General features: G+C 39.7%; 1 protein-coding gene across 10 annotated transcripts in view; it reads right to left on the bottom strand.

The window, feature by feature from the left end:
- The window catches only part of sox6 (SRY-box transcription factor 6), a 135,620-nt gene that overhangs the window by 99,014 nt on the left and 14,531 nt on the right, over positions 1 to 22,075 (bottom strand). For 5 of the 10 annotated variants that reach the window (XM_039795288.1, XM_039795290.1, XM_039795285.1 and 2 more), the window contains 2 exons: positions 14,273 to 14,342; positions 5,880 to 5,930 (listed from right to left, as the gene is read on the bottom strand). In XM_039795288.1, the coding sequence (XP_039651222.1) occupies positions 5,880 to 5,914 (35 nt within the window). In that variant the 5' untranslated portion in view covers positions 5,915 to 5,930; positions 14,273 to 14,342. Of the gene's footprint in view, positions 1 to 5,879; positions 5,931 to 14,272; positions 14,343 to 19,337; positions 19,492 to 22,075 lie in introns of those variants that run through there. The other 5 variants (XM_039795295.1, XM_039795293.1, XM_039795292.1 and 2 more) reach the window with 2 other exon arrangements.

Raw genomic sequence — 22,075 nt, 5'->3', positions numbered from 1 at the left:
TGGTTATTTCACTTGTGTTGTCATTACTGTAAAAGGATGTAGCGTGAACTCTTACTTGTAGTTACTTTTGATTAGCAATTTCATTAGTAACTGTCCTAGCTTATTTTGCGAACAATATGACCTCATCGACTGGAAACAAGTCCTTTTTTTCTTCTTTTTTTAGTGTTACCCTTTGCTAACAAGTTAAGGCAAGTATGAAAAATCCAGGGAAATATATCTATCTTGTTTTCCTCAACACACTCGTAGCCTGGTCCGGGAGAGAGTGCGTCAGAGGGCAGTTCAATAATGGCTCAATATTCCACACTGTCACCATCATCCCTCTGCTTGAGTAGGCCGTGCTACATGGCCTTTGAATTCCTGTTTTCAAGAAGTGACTTACTGTTAGTAATTGCTTAACAACAATTGTGTAAAAAGGGACATGTTCTGCACTGCTTTGAATGGTCCTCAGCTTACAAGAGAGTGTCTGATTACTTTAGCTGTTCATTTATCATTTTACCCTGCAATACTTTGCTACATCACAGCAAATGCATATACAGTAAAGTAACAAAATAAAAGCCCAAGTACAGTAGCCTGCCTTTGGTTTTGGTCTTATTTTCCCAAACACCTTGTGTGGAGTTATACATAATCGTATAATTTTTTTTCAGATGCATCTAATCAGAGAAAGTACCGTGACGGGGCATTGCATTAAGGTAAAGTTGTCCTCCATTTCACATAAAAGGCTGTGCTTTCTTCACACTCATGTTTTACTCATTGTGAACGCAACCCAAAAGAAGGACTGCAGGAAATAGAAGTGTGCAGAAAAGTCCTCTGTCCTATTCTCGTTTCCTCCCCCTTTCTTTGCCATCCCTGCCGACCACAGGATTCATATTCATCCCTCAATAACGTTTAATTAGTAATGCCAAATTCATTAACCTGTACTGCTGTTATGCTGGCCTCAGCCATAAATTAGCTTAATGCGAGCAGACATATTGCAGCAGTAATAAGGGACATAAAACTCAAAGAGAAACACATACTGTTCCTCCATAGTCATGGATCATTATAACTCAGCAGTGTTAGAGCGGGAGCATTCCTTTTCAGAGTAGCAGCTCTTAAGCAGCCCTTAACTATAAGCCCATCAAACACTTTTATTTAGAAATGCTTATGAAGTCTGAATGCTGGTTGAAATAAAGAGATTATAGAAATGCATTAACAGTATTTTCATCACCTTCTCACCTCAAGATTTTCAATGCTTTAACTAAAATACATATAGTATTATTGAGTGTTGAATGATAGTCGAAAAGAAGTGAAAAAATAAATGCTGTTATGCAATGGTTAGTGCAAGTCATGAGTGCATTGGTTATACAATATATTAAGGTGTTGTTAAGATTCATGGAAGAGTTCATTTTTCAACTGAGCTGTGGTGCCAGAAATCAATGCAGAATTGGTTGTATCAGTAAAAGAGATGCAAGAGACAATTCTAACAGCTTCTGACAGCTCTGTCTAATTGGCCCAACTCTTTGGCATCTTGTTTGTGTTTATTTAATCAGCTGAGGGAAAGTGTACATTTTAGCTGTAGGGCAGCCTACCCAGTTTATCACAAGGAGACATTTTACTAGCAGCCTTTTCTGTCAATCTTGTTTTCTTTTAAAATCTTTAAAAATGAACAAACTTGAGGTTTTGTTTCTCGGGCAGACAAACGGATTCAAGAAACAACCCGCTATTGTAAAAACCTGGAACAACCTTCACTGTCCTAGGATTACACGTTGACCTCTCTGCTCCTCTATCCCCCAGTGATCTCGCCTAACATCTCGCACCAAAGAGCCTATTAGGCCTGGATCCCACTTTGTTGTTTAAAAGGGTCTTGTCCTTTCAGAACACTCACTTCCTCGCTTTCTGTTTTTTCAAGCATAGGTGGTGAAGGAACACAAGTTCATTGTTCCCTCGCAGATGGAAGTTGGAGTTACCAGGGTAACAGCTCTAATCCTCCTTTTTGTTACCATTTTTTTTCATATTAACAGCCTATCGAGTGCTACCTTTTAAGTCACAGGCAAGAGTGCTCGCTCACTTTTAATTAGCTATGATTCTGTTTGCCAGGAGACAGCATGATGAGCTAATCGAAATTTACGAAATAATGACGCACTGCAAGCAGCTACTTCTTTCTCCTCAGGCCTGCTCCAAGAATAACAATAATGAGGCCATTATCGAGGATTGCACTTTAAAACGCTGCTCTGCCACCAAAACAGAGGACGTAATTGTTCTGGTGTTTTCCATACAATCAACAACCCATTGTTGATGACTTGAGAACTAAGGGAGCAAAGAATAGGTGCCATAATGATTGGTCTGTGCTGCCATGAAGATCCTGTACAAAGTGTCCACTGAGGAAGGACCTCGATAGACTACTGATTTGCTTGTAAGGACTCTGGATGAAGACAACTGTCTGGCATTGTAAAAAAAAAAAAAAAAAAAAAAGTCTTTTCTGCTTTTTGTCTGTCTTGCCGCTCAAATAGCCCCCAAGCCGCATTAGAGAAGAACCATTCATATGGTGAAAGGCTGGGAATCACACAGACTCATGTGTAGGGGCCACATTTGCTGGCGAAAATAGCCATTTATATAACCTCCTGCCATTTCAGAAAACATATAACTGTTCTTTAGCAGAAGATAATGAAAGGTGTGTTTGTTATATACAAGAAGACTACAAGGTGTCTGCAAGAATAAAAAAAATGATTAACATTTGACCAGTGGTTCAATACATATATTTAAAAAGTCAATTTAGTTCACTAGTCATGTATGTCAACTGAACTTTATTCAACATGTCAAGATGACTCAATTAGATAATTGCATATCTATGCTGCATTATGAATGCAGCCCAGCCATTTAGAAATTTAAATATCCCAGAGAGAAGATTATGATAAATAGAGGCTGAAAATGAAATATTTTGTCAAAAAAGGTCCACATCTAAACTTACTGGATGAGAGCTCAGCGGGTTTGTAGAAACGATGCTGCAAGTATTAGCTGTGCTCCATTGTAAAGGAGTGAGAGAGACAGAGCTCGAGGGCAGGAGGAATGCTAAGTGGGCCCCTTAGCCTAGTCAACCTTCAGTGGGTTTCATTTATCTTCATCTTGTTAGACTAAATTAATTAACAATCTCAATGTTACACACTTTCTCCTTTCATTACATCAAATAATGGCAGAAATGTAGGGGGAGGTCCTGCCCACTGGGAGTAGAGACTGAAGACATCTCTCTCTCTCTCTCTCTCTCTCTCTCTCTCTCTCTCTCTGTTTCTCTCTCTCTCTCTCTCAGTTCACATCTCTGTATTCTGTCTCTCTTCCTTCCCCTTTCTCATTCACTCTCATTTTCTCAGTCTCTTTGACTACACAAACCAAAACCTGTTAAACGTCTTCCATAAACATATAAAAAATTTATCTAAAATGAAAACCCATCTTTTCAACAAAGAGAAAAACTGCGAGGCGTACAATAACACGAGCCCAAATAGTTGTCTATTAAAGACGTGCACATTGTATACTGTAGTTAAGAGAACTTCTGTGTTAGTTTTAGAAATATTGGGAATTTTAAACAGACCGTCCTTATTATGAGACAGTACAAAGGCTTTGAATTGTACGTAAAATATGGAGTTTAGACTTTCCCCCTCACATCTGAAGAGTTTGATGTATTTTTCACGATGGCCATGTATCAGCACTTTTACAGCTATTAGAACTCACTGTGTGTATGACTCAAAATAAAACTTGTGTCTCATTACAATACAAAAAAACAAATGAAAGGCCCATCCGGTGTGCTACTGAGATATGACATACAGTATAAAAAGTCGATAACATCTGCACATTGGAGCAGAAATGTATGAGCATGTTCAGAAAGCCTACCTTTGACCTAATTCAGTTGCTTGGGAAAAGATACTGGGATTCTTCACTAGAGGAATGTCTTAACTGCCACATCCATCCACCCTTGTTTCTATCCTTTTCTCCCCTTTCACCCCCACCCCACAGCCCACTCCAGGACACAAGTCTTATCCAAGCATAAGGGCTAACTCTGAAGCAAAGCCTGCCTTTAATCTTGGTCTGATTGTTGAGGCCTCCAATCTCCAGCCAGTGTGCTTGATATCTTTCTACTAGCGCTTCTCCTTTAATTAAAACAGACATTGAGAGAAGGATGTGGATTAGCAGTACAATAATGTGTTTACTTACAATAATTACAGTGTTTCCTCACAGCTATGAGAACAAAAGGAAATTGTTGAGAAAGGTCAAAGGTCATGTTTCTTTTTTCCTTTTCTTTTCTTTTGTGGATGTGAGATTGGAAGCAGAAATATTCCAGGTGAATTTGAGATATGCTTTTGTCAGACCTCTTCCAGTGCAACATACAGTATACAGTATATATTTAGTGCAGTTAGTTATCCACCAAACTGGTTTCAACAGGTACTGAGAGTTAAACGCTGCCCTCCTCTTTGTACCATCACAAAAAAAAAAGCGGAAATGAGCATAGGCAGTGTGCAAAATGTAACATGATGTATGCCTGAATAACTTCTGTCAAACCATAGCAGATATACAACACCAGATACATTGGTGCCAAATCATGAAAGATAAAACAGATACTTTACATTTCTGCATTACATATTTTATTTATTTACTAAGTAAATTTACTAAGTAAATTAAGTATTTCACGTATTTATGAATGTATACTAAATATATGGCTTTTCAATTTCTTGAATATCGAAAATAAAAATAAACGGTTTCAGTTAACAGTCAGAGGTGCATATGAAAAAGCCTGTGAGTATATTTTATACAGTATTATTCTGCAAGATTAACTGTGCCATTGGTCACAATTTATATTCTGTCAGAACTCAGAGCACAACTTGCTTTTTTCTGAAGCTTATAAATGTGGATGATCTCAATCTTACTTTAATGATTATGGTTTTACATTATTTAATTCTAAAGCTAAAAAACATACAGTAAATGTAAATGTATGAGAGATTTTCCTATTTAATTTCTTTGACTAGTGAGAGTAATGGTATCAAATTGTCCTTTCTTTTTAAAATGCCCCCAACAGTTCTGAGAGAAAAAAGCTGTTAATTTAATCAAATAAGTGACCTTTTGAAAAAGAAATCAAAGAGGATTCATTAGCTTTAGTAAAGTTTGGCTGACAGCAGCTTTGAAAGGCAGATGCTGCTGCTGTGGCTTCTAATGAGCCAACCCTAATTAGGGAGCAACACTGGAGCCTAGAGAAGGTGGTTGACTAGGAAAGGAGCCAATGGTAAATACACTCTTATTTACTTCCTCTGTGTGTAATGACAGCACACATTTTTAATTAGAATCACAGGAAGGGTAAAGACAAAAAATGTAAATCTTTATGGTAGGTTGAATACAAACACACTACACAACAGGAAACAACAGTACATCACAAGACAGATATACCAGCGACTGCCTCACCCCAACATCACTGATTAGGGTGGTTAGTAAGTGAGGGCAGATGGGGAGAGGGGTCAGACCAAAGCATGCAGTGTAAAGACACAGAAAGCCTGATCTGCAGGTCCTTTAAGCCGTGAAAGGGAAAGGAAGGAGAGAAAAAAAAGGGGGGGGGTGGGGGCAGTTCCTACATGTGTCCCTTAAGTTGTTGATGTGTGCTTTCAGTCTGACTGGAGACTATCAGGGTGAGCATGCCAGTCAGCCACACACTACATGAACACAATCATAACACACAGCTTGGGTAAATATGTTAGAATCCTTGTTTGACAATGTTCAAAGACACATGCGCACACACAAACATGAGCACGCACACACAGTACAAAGTTTAAAGCTAACAATGTGTCAGAAAAGCATAACCCCTGTTAGCCCACTACCACCCTGCCCGACCTGTGATCCTAAATGGCAACAACGGAAATTAAACTAACCTCAGTAAAAAGCTGCTACGAAGAAAGCCCTCCATGTCAGCGTGTGGGGTTCTGGCAGGAAAAATCACAGAGAACCATTTTCACTATTAAACCAGTGATAATCAAGAAGAAGGAGAAAAGAGAGAAAGGGGAGGGAAGAAAGAAAGAAAGAGAAAGAGAAAAAGAAACAGAAAGAAAAAGACAGAGCATACATCTTCCTCCTATAATAAGACATGTCTTTAATTAAAGCAGAAATATGGCTACGAACCCATCCTCTCTTTTCATGAACTGACATCATTAATTATACCTCTTTGCATCGAGGGAGTGGATTTGCATACAACATCGGTTTGCACTGAGAGCCTGATGATATGTTTGCATCAAATAAACTCTGCCTACTGATCTCTATACAGTCTTTTTCCACGGCTGTGTGCACATATATACATGTACATCCAGCATTGTAACCACAGATCCCAGAGCAGCCCCAGTCTGTTCAGAGTAGCTAATGGTGGTCCAGCTGCAGCTCATGTGTGGCGAGGGTGCTGTGGCTTCTGGGAGCCCGGCCACAAGGGACCTAAGCTGGGACTTACAGCGTCAATGAGGCAAAAGGATGTGGTCATGATGTCACCACTTGTAGGGGTCGTTCAGAAGCCTTACCCACAAAATACTGGAGACACACTGCTAAAAATTACTTACAACAGGTTTCCATTATGCTATGTTATTGGTCTGTATAATATACACTTTTATTGGGTTAAGATTGGGTGGAAATTGATTAGGACTTCCATGTGCTTTGTTTTAAGTGGTAAGCGATTCCAGAGAACTGATTGGTGAGTGGAACGTTTGCCAGTGGTTGAAATTCAAATGCCTCTTAGATCTCACAACTATCCTTATAAAGATACTCAGCCACTGAAATATGGCAAGGATGTCTTTCAAAAATATTTGCAGCATTATAACATGTCATTTAATCACTCCACCATCCTTTTATTAAATTTCATAACTTCGACTGACAGTCTTCAGATCAAAATTCCTCCTTAACACTAATGAAAAGATTCTGAACTTTTAACACTCTCATGCACACTATCATGAATAACACAAAACAGCAAACAGCAAATGACATCTCAGCCCTTAAACACCTTATGTTTGAGTGACATGGGTGTAATTTGGCATTTTGTCCTCTTGCTCTCGTGGCTTATGAGACAAAGCCTCTGAGAGAATGGAAAGAATGAGCTGGGTCCAAGGACACTGTGCCTTTCAGTCTGGCCAGCACTTAGCAAGGCAGTGGATCCACAAGGCCCAGAGGACTCAGTCGAGACTTTTCTCACAATAAGGTGTCTGGGGAGGCGGGAGTGGCATAGCTACGGGCGCTGCAGCTCTGCTCTTTTCTCCACTCAGCTGAGCCCAGCGCACATAATACCATCACCACGCCACAGCACACCAAGCCAGTGACAACGTGAGAAAACAACCGTCAAACAGTGCAGAGCAGATCAAGCGTGTCTCCTCACTTCTCTGAGTGCAAAAAGCCCACATACTCTAAAGCAGGCGCAAACAAACTAAAACAATTACCAATCCAAAATGTGAATTCGCTCTGATCTTACAGTATATGCAAACTAATTCTGGTACACATTTACATACTGCAATCCAGAAATTAGGAAGATGAATAGAAACGGTATTGAGTTTGATGCAGAAAGAAAAGAGTGCTTTGTTCATCCTGTCAATGGTTATGCAGTGGCAGGATGAACAGAGCACTCTTTTATTATGTGAGTGTATGTTTATTTATTTTAACGCCACCTGAATCCCTCAGCAGACCTGCTCAAACTGTTAAGTAGCAGCAGAGAAAATGAAATTAGGCTATGCCCAGTTTCTATCTTTATCTTTGGTCTTATTCCACAACTCTTGTTCTTTCACTCTGTGTGCTTGTGTTTCCTCAGCTGTGCCTGCTGTCCACAGCAGTCCCATTGTGGTCAGAAACAACTGAACTTGGAAGCAAAGGTGCGGTTTGGAGAGCAAATGACCAAACTCAGGAAAAAGTGACCAAGCCACATTGTATTTGCTCTTCTCAGAAAACAAAAAAACAAGAATGTCTTTGAATTAAGGCTAGTCCACAATTCAAGGGCAGGTTTTTTTGGTTAAGGAGAAGCAGGGAGGATAGACATCACTAAGTTGGCCTGGATTAGTCTGATCAGCACAGCAGCCCTTTCGAAGAATGAGCCTCTGCCAAAAGCTGCCTCTGCCTAACCAAGTCTCCCACCATCTGCAACAAATGTGCTCTATTAAAGCAGTACCATATGGACAACAAGCTAGCTATTAACACGGCTTCAGCACATCCCCTTAACCTAGCCCAGATTTCAAACTTCCAGTCAAATTGACTGCTGATTTAATGCACCGCCAGCAGCCATGTGGGTCTTGGCACGAGACAGCACTCTCAGCCTTCAGTCATTAACAGGCTCACGTAGTAAGCGGCGCACAGCGAGACACAGAAGTTAGCTACACAGATCCTACCAGTAACTACATCCCAGGTTACTTGTTATATCCCTTAACGAAATCCATATGAAAAAACGTAGCAATATCCAAAGAGGAGGATACAGAGAGCAAGAGTCTGCACTGATCCAGGAACTCCAACTTTTCTTAAGACAAGTAAACCAGGGCTCAAAACACTCTATTGTACAGAGTGGAAACAAGCTTATGAAGCAGATCTACCCACAGAGTGGCACCCTAACTGGTGGCTTATGTCTCAGTTCTTCCACAGTGATGGAGAGTGAATTTGCTCCCTCTGCATGGATCCAAAATGGCAGTGATTAACCCTGCAGGGTGTGAGGGGTGGGTGGGGGGGGGCTCTTTAATCCCTGTGGGCCGGGCGGCCATGTTGACGCCTCTCCCCTCTCTGAGTCATTGCGGGACCCACCCACCGTTGACAAAGCCATGCTCTCTTCTCCTCGACCATGACGCCACGGCTATGAGCCCTCTGCTCTACGACCCAGAGACAACACACACACACAAAATCAGTTACAGTTCTATGGTTTTAACCCGACTCCAAAGTTCAGTAAATACATTTTGTTTGTTTATCTTTTCTCCTCCTGTCTCAGCTGCTTAGATACTGTGCATAATTAGAGTGGAAACACATTTCTTCTATTAGAAGCCTGAATGTATACAGAGCTGTGGACTTACAGAGACTAAGTCTTAGCAAAAGTCAGAATACAGTTATATTTTATATTTAGATGTTAATTATTAACCAATTTTGTTCTTCATGATGAGAACAAAAAATCTGCCTGTACAGACCATTATACCAGGCCTGTACAGACGTTTTTTTTCAATGAACAGACAATTGTGATTTCTTTACAGAGTGAAAATCAATAGCAAGTCTGGTTTGAAATTATATTATGATTATCAGAGTTCATATTGGATCTGCTATGGATTTGATTTATTTTAACTCTTGAACACGGAAAATAAGATCATTGTTGCACAACGTCTCTGTCAGTAGTGTCCCTATGCAAATTAAAGTGATAAGCTAAAGACTGCCTGATGACAGTCTAATTAAATAAGTCTTTCAGTAGAGCAATGGCATGTGTGAAAAGGTACTGTTGGTTCGTGATGAGGGAGATCCAGAGAGGGGGAAAAAAAAGCTGTCCAAGCAATCCCAACATCCCAGCAGAGATCTTTGCGCCAACTCAACACCCAGTCACATGAAATATGGTGATACCTGGTCCAGCACGTGTCCACACACACTGACATATTTGGATTTACATCAACTGTACAGTGTCGTACACACATGTACACACACTATGTTATCTTTACTAGTGTCCCATTGACCCCCTCCCCCAATCCCCTAACCTACACACACACACAAACATGCGCACACACACACACACACACACACACACACACACACACACACACACACACACACACACACACACACACACACACCTCAGTTAGAGCTGCCAGATGAGTAGTGAATTAATTTGTGTGAGCCACTCCAACATTAGGAAGGTGTGTTGAAAGGTGTCTGCTCATGTTTCAAATTAAACGCGCTGCTGGTCAGCATTAGCACCTCGCCACCCGTCGGCAACTGACACTTAGGGGGATGGGAGGAAGGAGGGGAGCCCATCCGCCGTTCACACTGGAATAATTAGAACATGTCAGGAAGAATTAATTTCCTCATTTTTCAAAAGGATACACAGAAATTACCATGTTATTATATGACAGGGTCCCTGGGAGGATTGGATTAAATTTGATTTCTTGCGCAGCCCACACAACAAATTAAAGTCATAAATAAGATGGAAAGAAGCGGGGCACAGAGCATATGTTTATGGCAATGAGTGAAGCCAAGGGACCAGAAACAACTATCTTCATTTCATTTTATTTAAATCAGGACGACACCGTGTGTCTGAATGACAGCAGTTGCTAATGGGTCGAGATTAGAGGCTTCTTGATATTAACACAGAGATCAAACAAATTCAACTAAAAAGCAATGGAACGTACAGTGTGTGTGCTACTAGATGAGCCTATTCTGCACAGAATGACTTGCTTGATCTAGGTCTTATCTTACCACAAATTAACTTGTTTATTTTTCTTTGTCTACTGATTTCTTACTTATTTACATATTCAGCTTTTCCTTTAAATATCACATCTGCCACAGACAGAGTATAAACCTGTTTGAGAGTTGTAGGTAGTAACATTTCATCCTGTCCAAGTCAGTCAAACCCCATTCATTTTGCAGTTAACACTCAACAGAAAATGTGAGTGTCATACTGACGGACAAATGACACAAATGCTAAGTATAGAAACAACGGCATTTGGAAACTGACTATATACAAATATTTACCTTTGTATCTGTATTAAAAACAGATTATCCATCATAATGTATGATTTCCCAGAGAGGATAAAAGCACCACAAATGAAAAAACAAAGCCTCTGAAAAGAGGAATAAAGGACAATGAAATTAGATCTCCTATTTAAGATTAGATACATATTCAGCTGACCCAATCTAACAACACAATACTGGACACCATCTCTCTTCTCGGTGCCCAGATTCGACTGTTACAATTTAATACCGGCTTGCCTGGGAAGAGTTTTTCAACTCTTTCAAAATGGGCCATCATTAGACTCTAGCACTCCCCTGGGCACCACAAACTTTAAATAATTTGCGAATCAATTAACCGGCTACTCTCAACGCAACAGGGATTTCACACTCCAGGGTCGTGGTGCATTATCAGTTGGAGACGATTCATGGCGTTTTGGGAGAAAAGTTCATGGTTGAAATCATTAATTCATTTTACCGGACTTTTAGTTATGCATTACTTTCCACAGCTGGGGTAGCAAGAAGATTGATGGCATGTTCTTTGGTCCTGTTTTCTGCCGTATATAGCCACTAGGTGAAACTCTGTCCTACAGTACAGGGGAACATACCTCGAAGTCCATATTAGGTTTTTATTCTAGAATGAAATAAAGTCCATCAAACCTTCAAATAATGATACAAATAATAAACTAAGAGGTCAGCTTAAATCAGTCAGATTAAATATAGACCACACTTAATCACAAACTGTAAAAAAAGAGCCTAGACAAGAACCCACCTAATTAATTTGCCAACACTAAAAGCATATTTTAGCATTTCAAAATGTGGTCATTTATGAGTAATACAAGCTATTAATTGCATGCAGAGTTTAGGAAGATGGATCAACTTTGGGGGGTGTTTACATTGTTGCCAGGTAATGATGTGCAAAAATTTGTTTTCCAAATTCGCACTGGGATCCTCTGAAGCAATCGAGGCTGATGAAATTAAATTCTTTGTTAGGTGGTTTTTGTCAAGCGGCCTGTGTTAAGCAACATATTGACCTTAATCACTGCAGGGTCAGTGGGCTGAAGAGGCCCATTTGATAAATAATGGATGACGAATAACCATTCAAAGGTTATTCATTTTCATTTTACAGTGAAGAGCTGTTTATTTCATTTTGACAAAATGTCTCCCCTGCCTCCTCCCCTTGAGTGGTGTCATCATTAGTGGGATGAGAGCCGTAAGACCATGAGGCTATTGCTTATTAGATAAATGGCACATACTAACAAAGAGTGTATGGCCTCTTCAGATGGTCCAACATATCCTCAGGTGTTCTCCAATTGAGATTGCAGGCGTGTAATTAAACTTGTTCTATAAATGCTGCAGACACAAACTAAGTTACTTCCTGTCATGTTTTGAGATCAATTAAACCTGTAGGTCAAAGGAGCTCGATTTCGGATTGTATGAAGTTCCAACTTAAAGGTGCTGTAGGTAGGATTGCGAAGATCCAGGACTTAGCCAAAAGATTTTAACATCAACAACTTCTCAGTCCCTCCCCCCTTTCCGCTAAAGCCCAAAACGGTCTCCTAAGCCCCTCCCCCCACAAGGGAGAAGGAATGTGTGTTCATGAGCAGTGATTGACATGCAGTTAGACACCCCCCCGGCCCTAATTGGTGCATCTGAACAGGGAGCGGTGGGTTTTTGCAAATCGCACTACAAATTACCTGCTTCATGTAGTTCTACTCGAACATAGGGTCAGTTTCAGCAAATATGACAGAAAGTTAGTTTTCACCTAAGTCTCACCTACTGCATCTTTAATGCAATTCATGAGCAGGATGGCAGTGAATGCTAGCCCACTACGGCTTCATGTGTATTTTCTTTTATAACAAATACTAACTGGTGCCTAATAGCATTACAGTGATTTAATAACATAACCATTAACACTTGTAACTTAAGGAGGCAATGTGCTGTATTAGCTACCTGAGAAGGAGCAGTTTTAGCTGGACCAGCAGGGGGCAGTAGACATAACACAGGTAGATTATTCATATCCCGTTAAGTATTCACAATTTTTGTTATTTATTTTCAAACAAGCATATACGCTTGAGACGTTTCTTGCTGTGTGGGGATGTTTTTCTATACTCTAGCTAGTTTTGATAACAACATTGATGCAGACGATACTTAAACATTGAAAACTATAGGCAATTTCTCACTGATTTGTAGCAAACCATGTTAACCGTCTTAGGCTCCTACTATAGTAGGTAACTGGGATCTTTATACGTACATCTTTTATTAAAATTAGTGAAGCTAGGGTATGTTAAATTTTTATAAAACACAACATCTGGTGTCAGGTATCTCAACTTACTCAGAAAGTTTTAAAAGGAAAGCTGCAGCAGGTTGATAAAGTAAAAGATCCGGTATATATATATATATATATATATATATATATATATATATATATATATATATATGTGTGAGCACACCAGTAGTTGATTATAGCTAATATTAGTAGTCACAGATGTATTGTTCTTGATATTTTGTCAATGTTCTAAACAAAAACTGGCATATGCTCAATGTGGTACATTAACTGAAAAGTGTTTATTGCCGCCATTGTCTGTTGTTATTAGACATCTGTCAACAACGTGTGCAGTAATGTCTTTTGATGTGTGTACACAGTGCTTTTAATAACTTTGATTAATTAGATGCTCTATTTATGTTCATCTGACTGACTGTCATAGTACGACCACTTTACGAGTTTAAGCCATTCACAACAAACTCAACAAAACTATGCAGAAATAGCTGGCTGGTAGACAGGTGCATGTTCATCTGAGTGGAAGACTGTGTGTGGTGTGAAATGGCATGATTAAACAATGGTAAATGGCCATGAACTTTGAATTCAGGGAGTTATTGAAGAGCTCCTCAACCATTTTAATTTGACTCCCATGATATCTCCAACTGACATTTGAAAGAAAAGAATTATATCAATGAAGTTCCTCACCTTTATTTGCTTAATATCTATAACATTTTTATTAGAAAACCTGCACGAGCAGCTGAGCAAAGCTTGTTTAAGTAATATTTGTGTAGATGCAGAGATGACTGTAGTATTCTCTATTCTGCTTTCTTTTCTTTTTTTAAAGCAAAATGGTGCATTTCATAGCAACTGTTTTACTGTATTTTCTTTTAAAAAATTCCACTTTTAAAGCGACATATATTGGTTGACCAGAGTTATACAAAGGTTGCCCGGGTTAAACGCAGGTCTGAAACTGCTATGGTGGAAAAAGATTGTTCTGTAAGGCTTTAAATAGCCATTTAGATACTGGAAAGCCTAAATTTGACCTTAACATTGCAACTCAAAGTGGATCATATCACACAGGGAGCAATAAAGTGTAAAAGAAGAAGAAAGAAAAAATGAATCCTGAATAATCACAACACAATACTGAAGTAGAACAAAATATAAGTTGGAGGATATAATGTTTAAATAGTCTGTCACTAACTGTGTCCCTATATAACTGTCTAATTGTGCATACATTGTATGCCTATCCAATTGTCCACCTCATTTGATGCAGGTGTTCAGTGTGGGTGAAAGACAGCAGGGTGTATGAGACATGTGGCAAGACAGAAACAGCCGAAGGGGCAAATTGATACTTACAAAAACTGAAAGACTCAATCCCCAGCTTCCAGCGATCACTGGTCGGTTGATTTTGAATTCATGTAAAAACCTGAAATGTAAGCAAAAAGAAGACAGAAAAGGGCTGTTTTTAAGTGTGTCCTTGTATGCAATATCATATATTTTTTTATAACTGTATAAATATCTTGCATTTGATTAAAATTCCACCAACAAGGCAACATATACGTATATGTGGTTTTTAATGAGTTTAAATATCTTTTATTTGATTAAAAGAACACCAGTGAATTTGGAACATGGTTAAAATCAACAAGGGCGTTAGATAACTGTATTTACCGACATCGAAACAAATAGACAGAGAACAAGAGGAAGAGAATTGAGGCCATAGTGACTGTTGGCTGAGGGTCAGAGTCTCCACAGCTGTGCTAATGTAAAACAGCTTTGTTAGTGTCTGACCTCCAGTACTCAGCTGTCACCAATGGGAATCTGTCCTAGACGATGTTTAAAATCTACTTCTCTGCTACCTCATTAATCTGTCTTCCAGTTGGTGGATTCAGATAATAAACAGCTTTCATATAAAATGGTTGTTTTATCTAATTTTGCTTTCTTTCATCAAGCACTGCCTGCTAATGATTTATTTAGGGGCCATGCTCTACTAGTTTCAGCATGTCTATTGAAGTGCTGCAACTCAAGAGCTTCGTTAGAGAACGCACACATTACCAGGAAACTCCAGTACAATATACACTTAAGTCTGTGTAAGTGCATACACTTTTTTTAGAAGAAATGACAATAGAGAGGAAAACACTCACTGATCAGACCATCAAGCTCGAGGGATGAAAATTCGGTACGCTCAGTCATGTTCATTTTCTCACATTATCTTGTTTTTCACAATAAGCCAAGATCTCATTACCAGCTGATTTATACAATTAGTCTGCCTCAGCACTGCCTATTAAACAAGGCCAAGGGTTTTTTAAGGTCACGCTTAACTGATCTGTCACTAATTTGCGCTACAGCACCTCAGTCTCCCATCGCCGGGGCCAATAAACCACCATCAGCAAGACCAGATAAATGTGAAATGTACCGACTACCACTGCATTGTCAGAGCACAGCACGAAGTCTGCTATGTGGAAGGCTGGAGGGTTAACAGAATGAGCCAGATAAAGGCAGGAGTTGCAGACAGGTCTGAATGTGTATAGCCTTGAGGCTGTAGTTGACAATGGGGAAGAGGGGACCCAGGTGACCCCGGCTGAAAGGAAAGCTGTTACATGAATAGCACCTCAGAGTTTAAAGTCTAGTCCTGCTCTCTACTGTCACGTGACTGAGAGGAATGGCGTGCCAATCTCTCCTGCACTACTCTGACCTTAAATATGATATTCTTCGTAAGCGACAATTTATGTTCAATAAAGAATTGGCCTTGCATGGTTGGCAAACATGGTTGCATGCAAATCTAGTACCGGTTATCTCTGGGAAATTAGAGCTAAGACAGCAACCACACAAACTATGGCCAACGAGGAGACACTGGCTGGGCACAGCAACCTCTATCTGAGGTGGCAGAGCTCAAAGATTCATTGTAACGAAGATTTGATGAACATGGCAACTCACTTAAAGACTCGAAAAGAGACATGGGCCATCCTGAATAGAGTTACCAATGCAGTAAAAAGAATTGGAAACTTGAGATCAGAACACTGCCCACAGTAAAGCCTTGAAAGACTAAACCAAAGAGCTAAACTTGTTAAAAACAAAGTTTACCAACCTGTTGGAGGCACATAGTAGGAAAAATAATTGACATTAAAAATAATTATCATACATTATCCAAATTGTGCTGGCTGGTTGCGAAGTATTATATGGTTTGCTGATGCATTTGTTGTGGTACTGTTAAGCTGTTTTGGTCGGATATCGGTATCAAACCTTGTCCAGTAACTTGTATGTTAGGTGTGAAAACGGCCATTGTGCAACGAAATATTGTATTATAGCACTGGCCTTCTTATCGGGATCATCTCACAAAATATTAATAAAAAAAAAAAGAAATAAAGTCTACTGCCTCTCAAATGATGCTAAACACACACTATTTCACTGTTCACTCCAGCTGCAACCACCCACTCCTGTATTCACAAACACACACACACACACACACACACACACACACACACACACGATCATGTTACATGGATGGTAATTCAATAAAGCAATCTGACTATAGACTTAATTCCTGTTGTGCCTAAATAAATGAGAGCTCTTATAATTACAGAGAGTATACATTAACAAACCTTTGAATTCATAATCTGATGGTAATTGGGAACAATGAGGTAAATAATAAATGGGGAAATGTATTCCTTATTCATTGGTTATTTAAGTTAATTATTTGTCTGAGGGAGAAAAAAAACAAAGGAATTTATAATTGCAAATAATGAGAGAACCCAAATGATATTATAATGAAGCAAATGTAGTAATCCCTGTGGTGTAATAAGAGTGTGTGTCAACTGGCCTATTGTAGCTGCATGTAGCAGCTTTTTTCCTGCTGTGAATTAGACCTACAGGCAGGAAACATAAAACAGGCACTCCCCATTCCTAATTAGAGGATCTGGGACTTAGTAAACACAATTTCAGTCAATCCCAAATTGAAATTATTAGTTTTACCACATTTTTCTAAATAAATTGTAAACACACTTAAAGGATATATTTTCCATTATTATTCCATTATATATATATATATATATATATATATATATATATATATATATATATAAGTTAGAGACATAAACTGTTAGGGGTGAGAGGAAAAATAAATGTGGCACAAGTGAACAGCCACAAAGACGTTTCTGTTAAAATAATATTACACTGAAAATACTGGAGGTTTAGCTCTCAGATATAAACATCCAAACAGACTGATGTAGCTGACATCAAAGGAGCAGGGACAGAGAGCTCACAGCCACCTGTGGCATTTCTCTCAAAGAGTGGCCTTTTCTCTAGCTTTGGCTGGTCATAGCTACCTCACACACACACACACACACACACACACACACACACACACACACACACACACACACACACACACACACACACACACACACACACACACACACACACCCGAAAATGCACACATGCACACACACTGAAGTCGCCACAAAAGCTTTCATATGCAGCAAAGCAGAGTCGAAAATTATAGCATCACTTGCAGTGCTGAAATTTGTCAGGGAAAACACACACACACACACACACAATCACACAATCTTTCTGCACCTAAACTCAGTGAAGACAGAAACCATTTGGTTTGTGCTTGATGAAATTGCAGTGAAACAAAATTGGGGACACCAATTGGATAAGCTGTCCCTGATCCACGCTGGTTTGAAAATCCAAAATTTGTCCCGAAATTTGGTATAGTTCAGACACACACACCTACACACACACACGTATGCATTTTGTCTGGGCACAACACTATAATTGCAGAAATGTGGAATTTACAGTGGGTATAATATAAGGTTATCTCATTCACTTGTACTTAAACCTCCCACGTAGAAACTGCTTGTGTATCTTGTATATTACACATCAAACAAACTGCTGGAATTGCCATTTCAGCTGAAGCCTCTTGTACAGTATGTAAAGGAAAGCAGTTTTTACAATCACAGCTCAGAAAGATTCCCTTTCCAATCATCTGAACCTTCAAATTCCAGGCATGTGTTCATGTGCAGTGTGGGCTACGCTTGATTTAATTTCTCCTGACCATAACAGTGAGTTGTGTTTTTCAACCATCATGTGATAGTGGCTCAGTATCAATAGACAACATCACCAGAACTGGACACAGCACAGGGCAGACATTGAAAACTACTACATGTGGGACATGTTTAAATTGTAGAATTTTGGGGAATGGGTAAATGCAAAAAAAGCGCTCACAACTTTTTTTCTGTTTAAAAGAATTCATCCAGATCTGCAACATGTTTAAAAAAAAAATCCAATCCTCCATTGCAAATCCTCTCTCTCTCTCTCATGCGTCCAAACACACTAAAGTAGGAATTTTGCAGAGTTAGTTATTTTGACAATAGAGGTAATCTATGCCATCAGCAGGCTGCTCTCTACCTGGATGCTGTGTGGTTATCTCTGCAGAAGCAGCAGCCACACAGTCAGTCAGGCCGGGGACTGCATGGGGGAGTTTGGGATGCAATGAGGTGAGGCTATAACAGTGGTCCCAGGGGAAATAGGGAAATGGGAGGAAGAGGTGGGGGGGGGGGGTGGGTGGGGTGAAGCGCAGAACATTCTGCCACAGAAGGGTCTGATATAGTAATTGAACACATGTGATTGTCTGTTAAATATCCAGTTTCATAAAGTCAATCCTCTCTGCAGTAGCATCATCTGTGAAATATGAAACGACAGCTCCTGTGCAGTGAGTAATCACCATAACCGGGAATGAGAAGACATTGCTGGTCAGGAAACAGCTAGTGTTCAGGTAGACTGTGGACACTTTGGCATAGATCGTTTGTTGATTCATTGTTAGCTCATAGATTAATTCACTTCCTACTGGTAAAATAAACCACGGACAGCCAAGGACAAAAAAAAGAAGTCCAGTGCTGCGTTGTTAGAAAGACAAGCTGTATTTCTATAAGAAATCCACCATATCATTGAGTTATTTGGTGTTGGAAACAGGTCAATCACGTGCAAACAGCTGTTTCATGCTCCAGCGCACCGTTAACTGTCACAGCCTTGCAAATCTCTCTTCTGTCCTCTTTTTATCTTTGCCCTCTGTCCGCCTCAAACTGCCTTTTTTTTCTGTCTATGGTTGATCCTGTCCTGTGGCTGAACTACAACAGACTAGACACTCACAAAATGTCTAGCACCAACGTGTCAGGAATGACGACCAGAGCGTCACACCAGTGAAAATATCTTGGTTGAGAGTGAAACAGTGAGCAGTATTTTGGCAGAGCTGAAGTGCAATAGTGTCAGAAAAGAAAATCAGCAGCTATTATACCCAGAGTTGCAAGCAATAGCCTGATACAGATACAGTGCTGTGGCTGAACGAGGCTTTCATGTGCTGTTCTGCAAATACACTGTCTGTCATTTCCTCTGCGTCAAATAACAAGAATAAAAGTCTATTTACTGAGCAACTGGGTTGAGGCAGGGTGAAGGGAGAGAATCGACCAGCAAATAGAATGTTATCCTCCACAGTGGATGGCATTCGGTCCCCAGTGCTCCTAACAGGCAGGCGTGCAACCTATGAATTCTCTTTGATGCCCTCTCACATATTCTTCACTCCAAAGACTGTAAAGAGAGAGAACACAGAATAGGCTTGTCTTTTTGCACACTGATGAGACCTATTTTCTTAACTTCCAAGATATACACACATATTTCCTTTTTTTTATTTTTTTTTATTTTTTAACTTTCTCAGTTTCTTTCTTATTCAGTGTGGGGTTTGTGTATTTGTGTATGTTGGGGGCAGGGGTATGAAAACAAGTCTTTCCCTCTCTCCCAGGTAATGTGTTTATTTTCCTGGACCCATCTTCTAGTTTTCCTGCGTGGTGGCGTTTCTACCCTCTTATCGCCTGGCCCTCACGGGGCACTTTAGCCCCTCAAATCCTGTTCACCACATACTGGTTTTAGAATCTGTGAAATGAGTGCTAGAGAAGCGTGGCCACAATGTCTGCCTGTGTTGCTACTGGACTCAAATGGGCTTGGTGCTTTTTTGTCCAGGGAGATGCATTAATAGAAGTTTTTAACACCTCAAAGGAGGCTGGGCCTTTGTGGAGCCACACTAGAGAAGCCTGCCAGTCTCCCGAGGAGGCAGACACACTGAGTGCTGCAGGACTAAGAGCTAGAGGAGCAGAATCAGCAGGGGCATCACTCTGCTTTGGGCACCAGGCAGACACACACATGTACACCCACATATACTGTATGATTGCACATACATAGCGCACGTACGAACACAGGCACTCACACACAAATATTACAAAGGTTGGAATGGCATGTTCCAACTATCTCAAACACCTGTAAACATAACATCAAATGGACATACGTCAAATATATAACAGTTGTATTATATTTCCAATCTGATAAATTAACCAACAGCAAATTCCTACATCGTTTACACATCTCTAACACATGCACTGTAACCTAGTTACATGTAGAAGAAGAAATAATATAAGAAATAATTCATTTGAATAAAACACTGTTTCCACCAGTTAAGATACAACATATAGTAGCTAACTGTAAATAGATTAATATGTGATTGTACAAACACGCTCAATAAAGATGACAAATACAACCAGCACAACAAGCACTGCCATTTCCTACTTATTGATTTCAGCTCCACTGTTTGAAAATAATTTCCTCATTTCCATCCCAATTTTCCTTATTGAAATTCTTTTTTTATTCCCGAGTACAGCCCAACAGCTGGCATTTACAATCAGTCTTTATGCTGTTTAGAAGTCTACAATAAGCATTTAGATGCAAATATCTCTGCCTTGTACAAAGGAATCGCAACTTCTGTCAGAAGCAACACAATCAACCTGCAATTGTCTCCTGGCTCCAAGTGGTTTCCAGTGACAAGGCCTAAGCCGTAAGCATCTGTATTCAAATGATTCCCTATTTCAGGCACGGTTTAGTGTGGATATTTTCCAACAGTACTGCACTGAAAATCAATCACATGGTGAATTAAACCAGAAAGGAAACGACTGATCCATAAATGATCAGGTTACAACAAGGCATTGGTGTCCGCAAATTATTCAGTGTTTTCCTTGTTCGAGGAGAAGCAGCGACGCGCTATTTGATAGTGGTCTTTTCCACCAATGACTTTTATTACTCTCGCACATTTTTCGATCTGCAGAGGCAGGCTTAAGTTGGCAATAATTGTTTTAGTGGCGAGCTTAGCAGAATGCAGGCAGACAACTTTAACTAAGGCCATGTGGGGAGCTTTGTAGCATGTAACAAAGTAAAGAAAGTCTGGGCTGCAGTGTTCTCAGAAAAGGTAGGACTACAGTTTTTATGTGTGTATTCCATGTTGAAAAATCTTTATCTTTCATTGATATAACACTGTACTGTACAGCATTTCACTGCATGTTCCTATGCACCCTGCTAAAAAGTTGACAAATAAGTGATACAATTTGTAGTCTTTCTTCTCTGATGAAATACTAAACCAATTAAACGACTGATAAAAACAGAGCACACACACACAGGACAACTCAATTTACTTGAAGAAAACTGACTGAAATCTTGACTAAGATTTAACGATCATATACACTAAATAAATAAAAAGCTAAGCCTGTATGTGGCCATGGTGTAAATCTAATACCGATGAGGGCATATGCTTTGCTTTGGCTCCACTGGCCCCTGTACAGCCATTTTAACAATTAACATTATAACCTCTGTTTTTTATTTTTTATTTACAGTTGCAGAGGTCATTTGTCTTTTTTGAAACCCACAATTAATAACAGCGTTTGCAAATGCAAATGAGTCCATTTAGGGGGAGGGAAAATGATCAGTTTGAGAATATTTCTGCCTTCTTAATCTTCTTAAGAGGGAAATGATTTAAAAGGAGGACACAAATCTCAAGTGACATGGCAGGAACTGTAGGGCACTTTTTTTTTTTTTTTTTTTTTTTTTTTTTCTCTCTCTCTCTCTCTCTCTCTCATTTCTCCCTCACACCCCCCAACCCCATTTCTCTCTCTCTTCCTAATTTACCTCTCCCCCCTTGTTGCCCTGTGGACGTGGAAGGGCCAGGAGTAAGGGACAAGACGCTCAGAGCAGGGCTCCACTTGGCTTGCCCCTCTCTCCCCCCCCAGAGGAAACAAATGTAGTGTTTGAGCAACTGATCACTAGTATAATTGAGTTTAACACTCCTTT

Source organism: Perca fluviatilis, chromosome 3 (genome assembly GCF_010015445.1).
Source record: "Perca fluviatilis chromosome 3, GENO_Pfluv_1.0, whole genome shotgun sequence".
Taxonomy (NCBI): domain Eukaryota; kingdom Metazoa; phylum Chordata; class Actinopteri; order Perciformes; family Percidae; genus Perca; species Perca fluviatilis.
This window is presented reverse-complemented; position numbering and strand designations above follow the sequence as displayed.